At 33.6% G+C, this 19,366-nt stretch overlaps 1 protein-coding gene and 1 non-coding gene across 2 annotated transcripts; both read left to right on the top strand.

Annotated features, from left to right (window-relative positions):
* Window positions 1-3,469: 3,469 nt before the first annotated feature.
* On the top strand, window positions 3,470-6,135 carry LOC106395990 (S-protein homolog 5-like). Its single transcript, XM_048770075.1, has one exon. It carries the CDS (start codon window positions 5,430-5,432, stop codon window positions 5,868-5,870), a length of 441 nt encoding a protein of 146 aa, XP_048626032.1. The 5' UTR covers window positions 3,470-5,429; the 3' UTR covers window positions 5,871-6,135.
* Window positions 6,136-12,890: 6,755 nt separating this feature from the next.
* LOC106392544 lies at window positions 12,891-18,402 on the top strand. Its single transcript, XR_007329347.1, has 3 exons — window positions 12,891-13,272; window positions 17,366-17,578; window positions 17,983-18,402. It is a non-coding gene; the product is annotated as an uncharacterized LOC106392544 (transcript).
* Window positions 18,403-19,366: the final 964 nt, after the last annotated feature.

The raw sequence follows: 19,366 nt of genomic DNA on the forward strand, positions 1-19,366 counted from the left end.
AAAGTGGAGAGGTTGACAAGTACAAAGCAAGGCTTGTTGCCAAGGGCTATCATCAGAGGCAAGGAGTAGACTTTCAGGAGGTCTTTGCACCAGTTGCAAGATGTGACACCATAAGAGCTATATTAGCTCTAGCGGCGCAAAGAAGCTGGAAGGTGCTTCAACTAGATGTCAAGAGCTCATTCCTCAATGGTGAGCTGAATGAAGATGTCTACATTGCTCAGTCTAAAGGGTTTGAAGAAAGAGAGGCTACTAGGAAGGTTTACAAGCTCAACAAAGCTCTGTATGGACTGAAACAGGCTCCAAGAGCTTGGTATAATCGGATTGAGGGATACTTCATGAGGGAAGGATTTGAGAAGTGTTACTTTGAACACACACTCTTTGTGAAGAAGAAAGAAGGAGGTATTTTGATTATCAGTCTCTATGTTGATGATCTTATATATACAGGCAACTCAGACTCAATGCTGGAGGGTTTCAAGAAGTCTATGATGGAGGAGTTCGCTATGACTGATCTTGGGAGGATGAGGTTCTTCTTAGGAGTGGAAGTTGTTCAAGATAACAGAGGAATCTTCATCAATCAGCACAAGTATGCAGAAGAGATTCTGAAGAGGTTTGGTATGGAGGAATGTAATCCAGTCAGGAACCCAATGGTGCCGGGACAGAAGCTGACAAAAGAAGGAACTGGAGCAGAGGTGAGTTCGACTGGGTTCAAGCAACTGGTGGGAAGTTTGAGGTATCTTACGGTCACAAGACCAGATATCATGTTTCCTGTTAACTTGGGAAATTTAGGGAAGGATATGTTGAATAAAGCGTCATTAGATGACGTGTGCTGGAAGTAACATCTGAGTCGTGTTTGAAGGAAGTAACATTGAATAAAGCTTCATTAGATGACGTGTGCTGGAAGTAACATCTGAGTCGTGTTTGAAGGAAGTAACATCTTAGTCTTGTTTGAATAAGTCCTCCTGAAGAATAGGACATTGAGTTTGTTTTGATTTTGTTGAAGTTATTTTCGGAGTCAGTTACGTTTGCTCGTTGTAAGACCTTTGGTCTATTTAAGTTGTTTCTTATTCAATGAATAAAGTACACTTTTAGATTACACTTGTTCTTGAAGTATCTGATCGTTCTAAAGTTAACAGTGGAGGCTTTAGAGAGTCTCATGCCTCATAAAGACATGGCGGTTTCGTCCGGTCACTGGCCACCATCACCGAGATCTCAAGGCGGAAAAGTCTCGCTGAAGGTTAGAGGGGATAATCGAAGTGGTCGAAAATCAGCTTCGGGCTCACTAAGAACATGAAATAAGGGACTAATGAAATTCAATAAACACGTGATCGTGTCGTTTATGTGTGTGCATATAATATCGAGTATGGTTATACATATCTAAAAGTGATAGTAGTATGAACAAAACGAATTGTAAAACATAAGAGTTTGAGTCGCTATTTCAATTATAGTTAGTCTACAATACACGCGTTAAATGGCAAACACATTTTATTATAAAATTTATCTAGTTTCATTTCCCCAGTTAAAATCCACTTCGAGCACCTCCATTGGAGGAGTTGCCTTATCTAACACATAGAAGATAACAAATAATCATAATTAATTATGTGGATATCAAACATTAGAAAATTCGTTCCAAACATATGTACTTTAAGATAATTTTCGGTAGAGTTCTCAAACATTTATTGCTCCCTATGTATTTAGAGCAACTTTAACGGTAGGTTTTTAGAGAAGTTATAGATATTAAACTCATAAAACAAAGAGAAAAATAAGAAAGAAAATACATTTCCGGAAGAGAGAGAGAGAGAGAAGTGGTCCTTGCAGGAGAAACGATGTTGACAGGTTTATAAACTGACCGGACAAATGTCAATTAGCTAAACACTAAAAAAATTAAAGAAAAATGAAACACATTAATCCAGCTAAAATAATTTTATTTTTATTTTTTTAGAAACCCACACAGTTTATTGCCGATAATGTTGCTCTTGTACACCCAAGCGAGAACTTCTCCAATAAAGTTTCTCTTACATCCTATATGGTTGTGTGTTTAAAGCATTTCCAACACATTTTCTTATATTTTCATTTTCAAAGTTTTTTACACTCCAACAGATTTTCATTTCTTTAAATTCTTAAAAAGTGAACAGTGCACTATAAAATTCACTTCTTCAAAAGATAATTTACTTTTCATTTAATACGTATAATTATATATGTTTCATAATCAAAGAAATAATTGATTTACATTATGTTATAATACTTATCGTATTTTTCCGATCAATATTTAAATAAAAATATTTTATTGACAATTTATGTTATATTTTACTATTTATTATTATAATCATCTCATTTAGTATCTTTCAAACAGTATTTTTATTTACTTATTAAATTTTAGTGATTATAGGTAATTAATTTATAATATTAAAGACTAAAATGCAAATTAGAAAAAGTTTTTGAGAACCACCATCGGAAAAACATTACTTCTAGTCTCTTATTTGAAGAGATTTTTTCCTTTAAAATGAGGGTACTCTAAAAAAAATCTACAAATTATCATGTGTGAATTAATTTGTCTCATTGTGAATGTTCTGGAATGGACATACTAATAGGAAAATGAGTAGAATCTTCAAATAGGTAACTCTTATTTTGTGTGTAGTCTTCTACCTAGCATTTAATCAATAATATATCTTTTCTTTTGTCATCATGCTAAATAGAGTCATGAAAACTCTGCAAACCAAACCGGTACTTCTTTATCCATATGGATGGTAAAAAACGGCTGCTTCTTTGCACTGCGTGCGAGATTATCCGCCCTTGAATTCATCTTTCTTAGTATATGAATGAGCTCGAAGTTGTGAAAACTCCCTTTCAGGATCTTGATATCTTCCAAACAACTTGCAAATGCTGACATTTCTTCTGGTTCTGAAACTATCTTCAATAATTGAAAACAATTCATTGCAAATAAGACTTGAAACTAATGTAAATTCCTCATGCATTTCATTGCCCATATAAGTGCTTCTACTTCTGAGCGAAGGGGTGAAATGCTATCTCCGGTATTTCTTGCTTCCATTTAACCATCAAAACCCTATAAGGTGGTATACCAACCTTGTTTCGAGTGTTTATCCTGGTCTTTACTAGATCCATCCATGAAACACCATTTACCCGTTATCGAGGGTAAGGTTGTAACCTCAACATCCTTGTTTCGAGTGGCCCTTTGTATAATTGTAGTTTGCGCCTCCGCCCAGAGTAGAGATTATGTTTCTGCCAATTTAAGAGTATCCATAGGGTCCATGTCTATATTGGTAAAGACTTTGTTATTTCTTGTCTTCCAAATATAGAATAATATCCATGCAAATTGATGATCTTCCATATGTGGAGAAATCTTCCAGAAGACACCTTTACACTTTGTTTTATAGATATAAAAATAGTAAAATAAAATAATTTTTTTTATAATTTTGAATAATATGTTTTCAAATTCAAATTTTTAATATTTTTTTTAATATTTTTCGTATTTTTATTTTTGAATTTCGAAAATGTTTTTGAAATTATTTTAAAAATTTTACTTTTAAAATTTTAATATTTATTTTAAAAAGATTTTAAATCCCACTTTAAAACCGTACCTTTTAACTCTAAACCCAAAATATAGTGTTAGTTAACCCTATGGGTATAAAGATATATTTACCCTTCAATAAAAAAAAATTTGTCATTTTTATTCAGGGGCTCTTTTGTAAAAACAAAATAAAACACATATATCTTGGGAAATTCCTCTTAGTTCTTTCTGCCTGAGGGTTTTTAGTATTTGGTGAATTTTAATTATTTTCTTTTTCTTGAAGAGGGGAAGAGGAGAAGTTGGGGCTATGTTTATTATCGGAATATCTTGAAAAAGTTAGCATATGATTTTTTTAACGTTTGATTAATTATGCTATTACAACGATGAGAAATATTACATAGACGATTATACAGCCGACAATTCTACCATCATATGAGAATGCACGTCTGACTGCATCACTCCGAGCCGCCCTATGAGATCCATGTTCGATGATACGCCTTGCACCATGCTGAAGACCTCTTGTAACTTTTTTTCACCATAATCTGCATAATTTGCGTTTTCTGGGGTTTGAACCCCAGACCTCCTGGTGTAGAAACATTAATGAACCCTTAGTAAAACCACTAGACTAAGAGGCTTCCACAGTCAGCATATAATTCTAGAATAGCTTTTTCTTTTGTTGATTTAATTTTTTTGGTTCCAGTTCATTCTACAAGGTTTTGTTGGTTTTGGGTTTAAAAGTTAATCAATATGGGTTGGTTCAGTTTTGCCATAGTTAGGTCAATCTGTTAAAGTAAATATGTAATTAAAATAAAACAAATCAGCACATACTAATTAAGTTTATCAAACAAATTTGTGGGAAAAGAAACAAATATGTGAAAAATAAAATATATCAAAATTAATTAAATATAGGGAAATAATGAATTAATATGTAGAAAATATATAAGTATGGTATAATTAAGTAAATTTTATGCTAAAATATGAGAAATTTGCGATAGTTTGTTAAATCTGTCAAATTAAGTAATATATGACTAAAATAAACAAAACTGTTATAATTTAATTTTGTCAGAATTAAATAAATCTGTAACAAAAACAAAAAAAACTTGCGAAAAACTCTTTTCAGAACTTAATTAATAAATTTGTCAAAATCAAATAAATTTTTGGCAGAAAAGAAATAATTCTATCGACAACTGACGTTGAAAAGTTAAATACTGTATTTGTTTTCATGAAATGTATTTTTTTTTATGTTTCCTAAGTTGGAAATCTGAGTAGTAATGAGTTTCTTCTAAAAAGGTTTTTCATAGTAAATGATTTAATGCTACAATATATATCAGAAATGGATCAATAAATAAAATAAAATAAAATAAAATAAAAGATGATCTAGTAGTAAAATAATGCTGTGATGCCAAACAATTTTTTACCCAGCTTTTAATGCAAATTTCTAAACAAACCGCCAGTTATAAACCTATTGCTTTAACGATTAATAGAAAATAAAAATTATGTAATATATTTATAAGAGGTATAGTCGAAATTTTAATATGCTTTTTGATATTTTAAAAAACCTTCAATGAACTTGGGGTTTAAATCTATCAAAAATATCAAAATAATTATTATATAACAAATCATGCCATCCTCAATAGTCAATTACTAAATACTAACTGAAACGGTAAAGTAAGGATTTTCTTAACAAGGCAAGTATTTAATAGTTGAGATATTTCTGTTATACATATTTATTTGTAAATACGTTACAACTGAAATTAATGTATACACGATCCTATAATGGTATACCAAAATAATTCTTAAAGTTATTTCTCTCAAAATAAAACGGCTTATAATAAAATCATGTCATGTATAAATACTACTTACTCCCCATCAATTATTATAACACAAGAAAATAAAAAATACTATGGCTTTCTCAAAGAATCATAGCTTTCTTTTCATGTTATTCCCAATTCTATTGATTCTTGTGACGATGTCATTTGCTTCTGCGGGGCTTTTACCTTTCTCTGCAAAACATGTTGTGATTATAAATAAACTTGTAACACGTGCAACATTAATTGTGCACTGTACAAACAAAGAGGAAGATAAGGGAGTGATTTCACTCGGACCCGGAGATAGCTTTGATTTTAGATTTCGTGTTAATCTTCTTAAAACAACAGTATACACTTGTAGTTTTGCTTGGCCTGGCAACACAGCAACATTTGATATTTTTAGAGCTGATAGAGATGATAATCCGAGAAGCAAAGTTGGAGTTTGCAGCGAATGTATTTGGAGCATCTATGAACCAGCACCATGTAGAGATAGACGTGATGGAGGTCAACCTAACTGTTTCCAATGGGCTTCTTGAATATTTCATCGTATCTTCTTATTTTGTGTTTTGTTGTATGACAAATATTAATAAAATAAATAAAGAAGTCTCGTGTTTTTGAATTCATTTTCCCATATTTATCACGTTGTATTTTTGCGATCAAATACATATATGATATATCTTTTTTTGAACTATTATTGCATTAAATAAAATATGAAAGGGTAGCAAAAGTGGCAATATGTTTAGGGATACCTTTCTTAATCTGGATGAGAGAGTACCATGAGTCCATGACACTAAGATGAAATCTTAGTGAAATAATAGTCTATCAAATACACATATGATATATCTTTTTTTTTTAACTATTCTTGCATTAAATAAAATATGAAAGGGTGGCAAAAGTGGCAATATAGCAACCGGTCTCTACTCTCTAGTCGGACATCTGTTAAGAAGCATTAATCAGGCAAGGGTTTAATGTTTAGGAATAATTTTCTTAATCTAGATGAGAGAGTACCATGGCACTAAAGGAGCTGGTTTCATAAGAGAGGGGTAAATGACAGAGCTAACAAAGGATCTATGGGCACGGCCATTCACAATCCAGTGCGGTGTGCTAGGAGAATTGTTGAGGGTGATTGTGTTAGGTAAATGAGGAGTTCCTCCATCTCAGGAGATCTTGCTGATTGCATTATCCACACTCCATCTCTCCAAACGTCCGCAACTGACGAAGACAGTGGGATGCCAGTTTGGCGAGGCCCATTTTGTCCTATGAAGGATGTCAGTTTTCCAAACCTGGACCAAGTCCAAGGATCATTCCAGAAGCTGACATTGTTTCCATTTCCCGGATCAATTTGAAGCCATTGTATGGCAGTTTGTCTCTCTGCAAGGATTTGTTTAAAGATCCAGGTATGGTTTTGACGGGGTTTAAGAGACCAAAAGCTTTCATCTTTGATAACATTGTCTTGAATCCAAGAAACCCAAACTGACTCTTGTGTAAACATGAGGAGCTAAAGTGGCTTATTCGTACAAGTCATGTTCCATAGCACAAGGTTTCTGAGGCCTAGACCACCATTCTACTTCGGTTGCGTGACCTTTTCCCATGCTACTCTCTCGCTTCATATTTCCCTTCTAACGTCCCTTTCCAAAGAAAAGCATTGTACATCTTGTCAATTGGATGAATGCGTTCTTTCAGTAAGACAAAAGCCGTACACCAAAAGTTTGTTATTCCTGCTATGACTGAGAGATGAGGACATGTGTTCTTAGGGGATTTTAGAATCAGATATAACCTGATCCGAACCCAAAAGATACCAAACTGACTCTGGTCCAAAAAATAAAAATATCTGAATAAAACTTATGAATATGATACTGAAAATGAAAAATCCAAAATCCCAAGCCAAATTCTAACAGGTACCTGAATGTCACGCCTACTTTAGTTCTTTGTTTTTTTTTTTCCAAACTTCAGTTCTATATACTGGTATGTAAAAGATTGAGAAAAGTCTTGTAAGCCATGTTAACACACAATAAACTTGAAAAGGATATAAAGCTTAGTCTCGCGAAGATGTCGTCAGCGATGGACAAGGCCCTCATGGCCATGCGCTTGAAGATGATGAAGATACCCCTTTTGTTATGCCGGATCTGCCGGAGTACAGATCAACGGAAAGAAACAGTAGAAGCTTAATTGGTCGGCTACTCAATCCAGATTGTCAGAAGATGGCAAGACTCATCTTAGAGATGCCTCACAAATGGCAAAAGTATGGAAGAGTCAGAGGAATAGCTCTGTCGAAGGAAAGATTTCAGTTCATCTTTGATCATGAACATGATCTAATAGATGTCTTAGAAAAAGGGGTTCATACTCACAATGAATGGCCCATAGCGATTGATAGATGGTCTGAAAATCCCTCTCCTGATTCTCTACAATACGTTCCAATTTGGGTTCGTATCCGTAATATCCCGGTGATCTACTACAATGAGCTTGCGATTGAAGCCTTAGGAGATATAGTAGAAGTTGCGTTTGATTCTTCCAAAGCGCAATGCCAGGATTATGTGAGGGTCAAGGTGATATTTGATGTATCAAGACCTCTTAGAAGGGCAAAGGAATTGTGTTTGATTACACATCGAATAAGTCTGCTTCTCAGTTGGAAACTAAAAGACCAAAAGAACAAAAGTTGATGGCGGCAGCGATTAGAGCTAACTCCGGTACAGTTTGGAGGGCTGAGTCCACAGCTCTAATTGAAGGGTACTCTTCAGAAACGAAATCTACAAATTGTTACGCTTGGATTCTGTGGTTCCTTTGGAAGAATAGAAACAAATTACTGTTTGAAGGCTCTGAGTTTAGGGCTGTGGAGATTGTTGACAAAGCTTATGTTGAACCTGCGGTTTGGTTTGAAGCGCAAAAATTAGACAGAGAAGGAGAAAATTGTAACATGGAGCCAGAACTATCTCATAGAAGAACCTGGAGCAAACCCGCTAGAAACTGAAAGAAATGTAACTATGGATTCTCGTGGTCCAAGCGGAAGAAATTGTTGGGAGCGGCTTGGATTGTTAGAGGTTACAGGGGTAAACCTCTTCTGCATAGTACAAGATCTTTTGCGAATGTGTTGGATTTACAAGAGGCAAAGATGATTGCTCTATGCTGGACCCTTGAATCCCTTGCTGCTCATCGATTAGATAATGTCATAATAGCTGGGGAAGATGCTACGTTACTCAAAGTGATTGAACGGCCAAGAGCTTGGCCATCCTTCACTTCGGAGTTTCACACTCTTAATATGATTTTGAATAGATTCAGTGGTTGGAAAAGCAAAGTGGAGTCACGAAGCTCTAACAGATGTGCCTTTTCCATAGCCAAAAGTGCCCAGCAAGTTCAGTGGGGTCAATCCTATGTAGCCATAGGTGCTCCTAGATGGTTAGCTGATGTTCTTTTGGATGACAAAGGTTAAATCTGATATGAGTATGTACCCTGTTCCTTTTACTGGTTGCGATTTTTTGGTTAGTACTTGTTGGTGGTCCTTGTTTAGTTTTTTGGATACTACTTGTCCTTAGTAACATGTTGTAGTGTGGGTAATGCTTGTATGCACTTGGTTATATTGGCTAGTATGCCTTAATAGAATGATCTTTTGAGGAAAAAAAAAGAAATCACAATTTCTAAAAGACAGTTTAATATTAAAAAATCCTAAAGCTTCAATACAAAAATCTCTTGCAAATTAACAACATATATACAGTATAAAGTCTATAAACCATAACTTAGTAAATATGATAAACTAATAAATTTTATCAATCTTGATTTAGACCAAAATAAAATATTATATAATTAAATAGAATAATAAAATAATATATTTTTTAAACTGTATGTAAATATATAATTTCAATACAAACATAAATTAATGTATATAATCATTTTTATTAACTCTAAATTTCATTTCATTCATTTGAAAAGTACAAAGTGAAATACATAAACCGGAAGGAACATGAAGAAATCCCTGGAGACAATAGCCCAAAAAGAGAGACTTGGTAGTAACCAAACCAACCAAGAAATTTTAAAACACTAGACTGATATGTAGAAAGACAATAGAACTAGAGCTTGGAGCAATGAACCGATAATTACTCACCACCTTCCCATAGAATATGGTAGCACTGAAGCCGAATTAAGAAAAAACTGCCGAGCGGTCCCAATCCCGAAAGGAACATCACCAAGCCAAACTAGAAACATCAACAGCAAGAGACAAAAGCAAGGTCAAATCTACATCAACTCCAGCAGCTACTATCCAACCGAACCTTGCAGGAACAAGGCCATCACTAAACCTAAGGTACTAGGACCAAAGAACTTGAAAATTCACTAGGGAAAAATGTCAAGGAAGACCACCAGCTCTTACACGCTAACATTCATGAACATAGCCAAGTGACCTACAGAACAAAACCTGCTCACCTCCTCGCAAGAGAAGAACTGAAGAACAAGCCAGCTGCTTCGTTTAGAAACCATATCGCTCATATCCACAGAGAATCAAGGAGAGGCCCTCCACAGCGAACACCAATCCCCTAAACTAACCAAAATAGGGAGCATACACTACAAAAAAAACTAAGTGAATTCCTACGGAAGTTTCGATGAAAAATATTTTCGTCGGATTATTCTGAGGGATTTCCTACAAAAATCCGATGAGTTGCCTAGTTTGATATTTGTCGGAATTTCATCGGAATATTCCTACGAAATTTTGATGTAACTATTTTTGTCGGAAAGCCCGATGAAAAACCGACGGAATAACGAGGGAAATATATAGCTGTTATGCGACCATTTTAATCAGGTCACATTTTTGACATTTTTTGGTAATTCGTTGGAAATTATCGATGAATTTCTGACGAAAATTTTTGACCGTTGCTAATATTTTGAATTATTGGAATTCCGACAAATTTTCGATGGACACTCCAAAAAATTTCGACGAAACTTTTTGACCGTTTTATAGCCGTTTTATTTGCCAAATTTTCCGACGGATTTCCGACGACATTTAATATAACCGTCGGGAAGTCGTAAAATATCCGTCGGAAGTGTCGGCAGCTTTCTTTTATAAATACGAGCTCCTCTCATTCTCCTCATTCACTCTTCATTCTCTCTTCATTCACTACAAAACTGAAAAAAAGAAATCATGTCTTCTCCAAATTATTTTTGTTCGTGGATGGATAAACCTCATATGGATCCAAACATCAACTTACTTACGGAAGAATACGCAAAAGGTATTAGCGAATTCATAACATTAGTTAAGATGTCACTGCTCTTCCTGTAAAAAATAATAGGAGTTTAAAGGAATGTGATGTTTGGACTAATTTATATTTTAATGGGTTTACACGGAATTACAAGGTTTGGTATCTTAATGGAGAAACTTCTAGTTATGAATATGGTAGTACTAGCGAACCTCAGACTGTGGACAGGTTAGAAGAACCAAGAATGAATGTAGATTATGGTGTAGGTACTGAGCATATTGTAAATGATCATTATACAGGGGAATAACCCAACACATAAGCTAAGGGATTTTTTGATATGTTGGAAGCAGGAAAGCAACCTTTAAATACTTATTTATAGATATCATATCAAAATAAATATGAAATTAAATAGTCGAAGTACATATTTATGTTTCATATATTTATATTGTATACTAATTTTGACATTCGGATCGGTTTCTTCAGATATTATTTCGGGTTTTTCGGGTTACCCATTCGGGTTCGGTTAATAACACTTCGGGTTCGGATATGTTTTGTAACACCCTACAAGATCCATTCGGGTATTTTTACATTTCGGACCGGGTACGGATCGGGTTTTTTGGTTTGTGTTCGGTTCAGATTTTGGGTTACAAATTTTATGCCTATACCTAATTATAACCATTTTATTTCTTGTATTTTCCAAGTAATTCGACATCATTTATTACAGAAGTACAAAAAAGAATTTACCAACTTTTAATTGTCTTATTATATCTGTAAATTCCTTTTTAGCTCTTCTTAACTATTTCATTAAATTTATTTATCATAATAATTTGACATAATTTATTTTACATATTAACCATAATAATTCCACATGTTTGAATGAAATTGTTCTATTCCTTTCTGCTACCAGTTCGAATATGAATCGGTTCTTTTAAATATCGGGGTTTTAGGTCTTGAAATTAAACTCCATTCGGGTATTATAAATTTTGGGCTGGGGTTTGAGTCAGGTCCTCCCAGGTCAGGGTGGATTCGGTTCTGAGGTTTTAAGAACCTAAAAAATATCCAAATAATTTATTATATTTAGAAATGTCATTAAACAATTTATCAAAAATAAAAACTAATATATACGCCTACCAAACTCTAGTAATTATATTATAATAGTTGTAGCTTCCTTCCCTTCTCTTGCCTATAAATAAAACAAAGTGAAACAAGTTTTTTAAAAAACTGGATCTAGAACAAATATGACAACCAAATTCTGCTAAAATATTATTTTCGTTTACCTGGTTAGTCGTCGCTCTCTAAACTATAAATATTAAAATTCAAAAATCCTAATATATTATTAAATTATTTTATGTGATTATTGACGTTCGCTTCTCGCTTTGGAATATTAATCAGAATAGGAAGCTCGTGGAAGTTTTCAAAATCTCGCTTTCAAAACGTTTCTAAAATAAGCTCTTAAAAACACGTTGCAAGCTTACGTTCCTATTTTAGAATCTTATTTCTGTTTAAAATCCAATATCATAAAATACATATTTATGTCTAATTTTACATAATTCTTTTTTAAAATTTGAACTAAAATAGAAAGAATAAAATTAAAAAAAAAAAAATAGAAAACTAATAGTGTAAATTATATTTGCTCACATGAGATCCGGTATATATCAAAAATATAGTTTATACTAGGTGTGGGCTCGCACCTTGTGCGAGCTAATATATATTCTCACGACGAATATGCGGTCTGGTTTTGGAAACGTCAGCTTTGAAAGTCCCGTTCAAATTTTTCCGCTACTATACAAGCTCCGCTTCTCTTGTCAATTGTACAACTAGTATAATTGTACAACTATTATTATTAATATAACTAAAAACTTTGTACAACATGTTCAATTATACAACTAGTACAACTATACAACTATACAGCTAGTACAATTGTACAATTGTACAACTAGTATAACTAATAAGAGTAATTTTAAATATAAAAAGTTAAATGGATCTGAGTTGAGTTTTGGGTATAGCGGTTTGAATCCAAATTTTAGTTGATTGGTTGGTAAATAAGTTGAACTTTATATGTCTTATGAAATTTTTGTCCATTTTTATTTAAATTCAACTCAAAATAAAAAAAAAATATCTTGAGGGTCCTTCTAGAAAATAAACCTTTATTTTTAGACCTTTAGTCTTGAACGGGGATAGCTAATTATATATGCTGTTGCCATATATAGAATGTTTAGATCCCTTAGTTTTAAGAAAACATCAACCAAGTGATCTATATACTAAAACTATTCATTTACTAAAATTACGTGGTTACTAATTAATCATCTTCCTAAAAATAACTATTTGAAACGCATCTATTATCTACTATATAAGCACCAATAACCTCTTCCTCATAAGTCATAACCACACAGAACAAATTCCAAATTCAATTAAATATATAAATACAAAATAATTGATCTCCTAGTCGGGGTTTCTCTTATAAAATATTTATTTATTTAATTTATTTGGAAAATTAAAATAACAAATAATTAATAATAATATGGGGATGTCTAAAAGTATCAAAGTTATTTTCTCTCTTGCTCTTATAGTGTTCTTGGCTCTTGCAGCAACCAAGATAGATGCAAGATACATAGATTATCATTCCCTTAGAGGTGGAGATCACGGTTTCGGTTGTAGTAAATTACACCCTATCTTCTGCAAGAAGGAAGAAGCCAATCCTTACACCAGAGGTTGCGAGCCTGGCCAACATTGCCGTGACGATCTAGGCGAAAAAATCGTAAACCCTAAACCCTAAACTACTCTTGGTTAATTTTTACAAATCACATCCCCATATTAATATCAGATGATTAATTTCATTTTGTTATTTATTTATACTCTGTTATTGGTTAGGTAACTGTTTGTTACCCTATTATTTATGATCAATAAAATAATTATATTTATGTTATTTATTCTGCTATTTTAACAATCTTTTGAGCTATTTTAACAATCTTTTTGAGCTATGGTTCTGCAATAAAGTAATTTACTACTACTCCTTCCACCTCTGTTTCCGAGGAAACCTAGTTACCTTCTTCATTGTATACACCAATTATCTTGTTTTGAATGCGTTTTTGTTTCATCAAAACATTGATAAAATTTTGTGTTTCTATCTCTCGTGTATGCCACATGTTCCAACTTCCTTTTTCCCAATATAGTTCCTCATCTCGATAGGCTTCTATTAATTTTTGTGTAACCTCCAACACCTCGTCATATGATTTTTTTCATATCATTTTGCACTTCCTCCAAAGTCTTTTGTAAAATTCTTTATATTTTATTTTCCCATAAGGTTGGTTTGCCTTTCTCCAGACTGAAATCTCATGCCGATAGTTTTGAAATTTGTCTACTATTGCATCTGCGGCTCCTCCACCCTGTATTGTCCAACCTCTTGCATTGTATCCATTAGTCCCTTTACACAATCTATCTTTTATCATACTGAAATTGTCTTATATTCGTTATTACCCTATCCTCCAAAGTTGCTATAATTGAACTATGAAACAAACCGCCATCCCAAAATATTCGATGTAAGAGCAAGGAAATAAATTATGCCATTCACCTTTTCCTAAACCCCTATCCAATCAATAGTTATGATTTGGCCTCCTCTTGCTCCATGATAGTGTATTTTTCAGGCTAGGGAATTCCAACAAGCCACAATTCTCTACCTTATTGTTTAGATGAATAAAGGTGGACGCATGACGCAGGGGCCCTTTCTATTTCTCATGATTACATGTAGTCTCATTTAGATCTCCATTTACGAACCATGGTTCATTCTTGATTATACCTATCTGTGTCAACCTTTCTCAGACTTATTCTATTAGTTTTTATACTAGATCTCCTTACACAAATGATATATATATATATATATATACATATATATTTTCTTTCCATTGTTTTCCGTTTCAATGTCAATTATCCGGTAACTCGAAAAATGATATTAACTTGATAACTTGAATCATAAAATAAAGGCAAGCCTCCGCTTGTATCCTTTGGGTTTACCGTTTGAAAATGGGTGTAACCAAAATAAAACTGAAACCCTGAGAATAAAATTAAAATTCTGTTTAGTTTCCGAAAAAAAAGTTGGTTTGTGTTTAAACCAAATTTCTTTCAGAGTACTTATAGTTCAGCTGCTCTCTAAGCAAATTTCAACTTAATATTTTCATATATTAACTTTGGTGGATATTAATATTTCTGCCAAAAATTCCCGATGAAAGTATATAATCCTTTAGTCTAACCATTTTTTCTTGTGGAAAAAAAAAAATGGTTAGACTAAAGACCTTTATATAAATTTGGAGCAATGGTTAGACTAAAGTATATAATCCTTTAGTCTAACCATTTTTTCAAGGCCTTCACCGATAACCTAACGCTCGTCAGAGCAATCAACAGCAACCTCCAGAGAAAAGAAATCGTCGGCATCATCCACGATATACGCATGATTTCCTCTGAATTTGCATCTATCTCTATCTCTCATATTCCTAGATCCGAAAACTTTCGTTCGGATTCTTTAGCTAAGGCGACCCTTCGATCGTCTCTTTGTTTCAACTCAGCTTTAGTGTTGTAATTGGGCCAGACCCAGACTTCTAGTTTTCTAATGAAAGTATTAAGTGAATTAACAAAAAAAAAAAAAACCATTTTTTCGCACTATACTCAAAATTTGCAATAATCTATTCAATTTTGGATATACAATCCCATACCATGATCCACCCCACATATAATAGAAGACCGACATTCATAACAACCTTTATATAAATTTGGACACAAGGCCGGTCTAACTTTTAAAAAAGCTTGTAATGCCATATACTCAAATAAAAATTTATGCTCATATTTTTCATATAAATATTTTTATAGTACCCTAAATACAACTAAAACTATTGTATAAAATCAGAATGCCCTAAGCGGTCGGTTCCTTTGCCTATGCCTCGGGCCTGCTCGGACTTCATCCAGATTCTGGAACCATATAATTTTTACAACCATTTGTTACTTGCTGGCATCTAATAGTACTTACATCATTGTCCTCCAATTGATCACCTAAATTTGGACACTTATTCACAAAACATGAACCATAAATTTGTTTATCCCGATTCCAGAGTAAACCAAAAATCTTGAAAGTTCTGTAGTCCTTCATGCTCTAATCGACATGGCCAAAATCTCAGGGCAGTGCCCTCCTTAAATCCCCAGTTATAATCGTTAGGATTCCACTCTAGTTTGACCTTAGCACCATTAAACTTCTTCCGCGTACATGTCCCCTGTATTACCTCAAAGTAGAAACCATTATCAGTAACAAATACCATACATACATGCTTATCTGATTCGATGACCATCCTCCCAATAAGAATAACAAAAACAAACAAGAAATGTATATACTATATAGACACCAAGACCATTCCTTAATATAACCATTCTCCATAGACCTACCGAGCCAACTTTTAAAACCCCTTCGACGCTGGATATAGCCACATTACTGCAGCAGTTATCCACAAAACAATAAGAATCTTTGAAATTCCTCCTCGTGTATGTCCCTCTTTGCCCAGACTTCCTCTATGTAAAACCAGACTTCCTCTATGTAAAACCACGCACCATACCAATATTTAAAGAAGGGACTAATATAGACTGTTTCACTCTGTCCATCAAAACAATCCTCAAATTAAATACCCACATCACTACCAACCTATATGACCTATCCCGCTAGAACCATCCCTCTGCGTACTCAGAACCCACCCCCATCAGAATTATAACTTACCCAAGTCTCAATCCCAACTCTTTCCAGCATCCTGCAAGAACAACGTAGAGACCTCCACACCACAGTGGACTAACCTATCACATACTATAGTATTTTCTTCTGAAGAACCATAACATATATAACATAGGCTTAAATCCTTTTCTTCTAAATAATCGTCATATTTCTAACTTAGCCACATTTTCCAGCATCTCATATATACTTTTACTACCATCCGATCAAACTAGGCATCTGTCGCTAAAGATCACTATATGAACCCCTGCACCCCTGCACATAAACCATAACCATCATGTAAAGATGTAAAGGACAAGAAATATATATATCAATACCCCATAAAGTGGACATCACAGTCCCTATATCCAGCTTAAGCTACGTAATCTAGGTGTGTCAGCTTCTGCCAAGGTTAATAACTATTACTCTTTTCTAATGGCCATTTAACTCCTATGACAGTGTACCTACGTCTGTATTTCTTGATAAATTTTATCAGAATACATCAATATATATGTATGTGTGTAACAGTTCTCTCTCTTTATATCTCTGCAAAAAATATATAGTAATTGGCAAAAACAAAGTTCTATGTTTCTCTTTCTTCTCATTCGGAAAACAAAATCGTAAAAGCCGTTCAGAGCTCTAGGAGCTTCTTCAACCCTTCTCCAAGGAACAGTTCCTCGATCTCATCCGTTTCGCTTCGCAGATCGGATCCTCCATCTACTCCGCCGTGGTTGAATGGGTTCTCTCTTCTCTATCTTGTAAAGATCTGCTCTTTTTTCTGGGTTCTAATCTATGATTCTTGTTAGATCCAAAAGGCTTACTTTATCTGTGCAATCTACTAAGGAGATCTGTGTAACCCCAGAGAAAAAAACTTCATCTTTTGCATTAAAAAAAGTTTTGATTCTATTTATGTTGATTCTGTTTCAATTGATTGTGACTTAGATTTTCTGTTCAATTCCATAGCAGCCCATATTCCTTCTATGTACATTCTTCTAACTCTTTTTGATGGAAAATATGGTTTTTGTGCTTATTGGTGCATATTTAGTAAGAAACGTCATGATTTTTGAGAAACAAGCTAGCTTAAATTTATGCTATTGTTTTGTTTGATGAGTACATAATGGCTGCTGGATATCAATCTTTGGAACCATCAATCAACTGCCCAGCCCCCAAACCTCCACAAAAGCACCACCGCAAAGTATGTGTATGCTGGAATCAGAGGAGCAGCATGTGTGAACTTCTTCGGACAGTGACTAGGAGCAGCATGTGTGAACTTCTTGGTGATTCTTGACGATCAAACGCTATCAGCATAGTTATGCTTAAAGTGGTAGACTGTTAACATATTAAATAGCCTAAAAATTCAATGTTACTATTAACAATTATATAACATAAGCTATAAAGTATATATAAAAAGAGATTTTAACCTATTTTTCTCTCCATTTTTTATTGTTTTTTCTTTTTGCAAATTACCAACCTAGTTAGTATTTTATGTGCAAATCGATCCTAAATCTATCTATATAAAGTAGAAGTTTCCCTAAATATGGTGACCTCTCATGTCATGGTTTCTGATTTAAACACGTCTATGTGTGAATCTTCATATCTTACTCCTAGATTTGGATGGATTTTGTGTTGCGCGGGGTGGGGAGGGGGGAGTGGTTAATCCCCATTTAAAATTTTCCTATTAGTTTCAGAATTATCTTCAGCTGCAATCCGTTTTATTTATTCTTTTAGAACACCATCGACATCACCTGAGCTGTGGAGAGAACGCCTGGGCAAGCGACCAGCACTAACCTTCTTAACACACCGTCAAACCCACCGATTTGGACACCACAACCAAGACGGAGCACCGAGCGACCCCACTCCGCAAGATCTCGAAACCAAAACTCCTCCACACCTTCCCCGCCATCCTCGAATGGGATCCTCACCTGGAAGGAGAAATGCGGTCTCCCGCTTCTGTGTGATAACCGTCGCTCGTCGCTCCCCTGTAGCTCGCCGGATCCTCCCGTGGTTTTTGCTTTAGTTTTTTGTTTTTGTTTTCGTGGAAACCATTTTTTATCCAATCAATCAAGTTTTAGGTTTTTGTTTTTGTTTTTGTAAAAACTATTTGAATTGCAAATCAAGATTTTCAATAAATAGATTTCTTAAAATCTATGGAAATTAGTTTTTGAAAAGTTTAGAGGTCGATTGTTTGTGGTTTTTGAATTGATTTTTGGTTTTAGTTTTTCCAAAAACTAGTTTCAAGCCATTCAAGATTTTGCCAAAATAGTTTCCCTGTAAAATAGGGAATCTGATTTTTGAGTCTCCTATGCAATTAAAAGGAAAACCAGAATCTGTGTTTTTGGAGTTTTCTCTATCAAACCTACGGCAACTGTTTTAAAAGTAACTAGATTTTGATCAGCGTTTTCAAAGCGCTGGTTTATTATTATTTTTTTTTCAATTGACAAATATTTAGTAAATATCATATTTTTATATATATTTGTGTTTTATTTTATAAAATACTCGCGGGTTTATTTTCCTTTTTTTTTTCAATTGACAAATATTTAGTAAATGTCATATTTTCATATATTTGTGTTTTATTTTATAAAAGACTTATACTTTTTATCTTTATTTATCGTATTTCATTTTAAATGACTATTTATGTTTAAAAAATTAAACTTTATTTCTTTAATGAATTAAGTTGGTATAACTCTGATAAATTAATTTTATTATGTGGTTAATATTTTAATAAAAAAAATTATATGCTTTTCAATGAAAAAAATCAATTTTTTATGAATGCTTAAATTATATTAAGAAAAGAAAAAAATAATAATTAAGAATGGTTGAAAAAAAATTATTTGAACTTGGACTCAACGGTCCAAAGGAAAAAAAAAATGTGAGAATTGGATCTGATTTCTTACTCGGCCCAAATGGCCCAAGAGAGATCTGATGTGGGCTGGATCCGAAAAAATGACCCAATATAGATGTGTTATTAATATTACTTGATTGCCCTTAATGAAACATGCAATGTTAGTATAGAAAAGGGCAGACTAAGGTAAAAAGGACAATATGATCATGCTTTAATAGTATAGATTTATTTATGTTTTTGTTTTTTGTTTTGTTAATAATTCAGGTACAA

This window comes from Brassica napus, chromosome C9, assembly GCF_020379485.1.
Source record: "Brassica napus cultivar Da-Ae chromosome C9, Da-Ae, whole genome shotgun sequence".
In the NCBI taxonomy this organism is placed as follows: Eukaryota; Viridiplantae; Streptophyta; class Magnoliopsida; order Brassicales; family Brassicaceae; genus Brassica; species Brassica napus.

What these genes read in the sequence shown, in the direction of transcription:
- LOC106395990 (XM_048770075.1), top strand. Translation starts at nt 5,430, where the DNA reads ATGGCTTTCTCAAAGAATCATAGCTTTCTTTTCATGTTATTCCCAATT.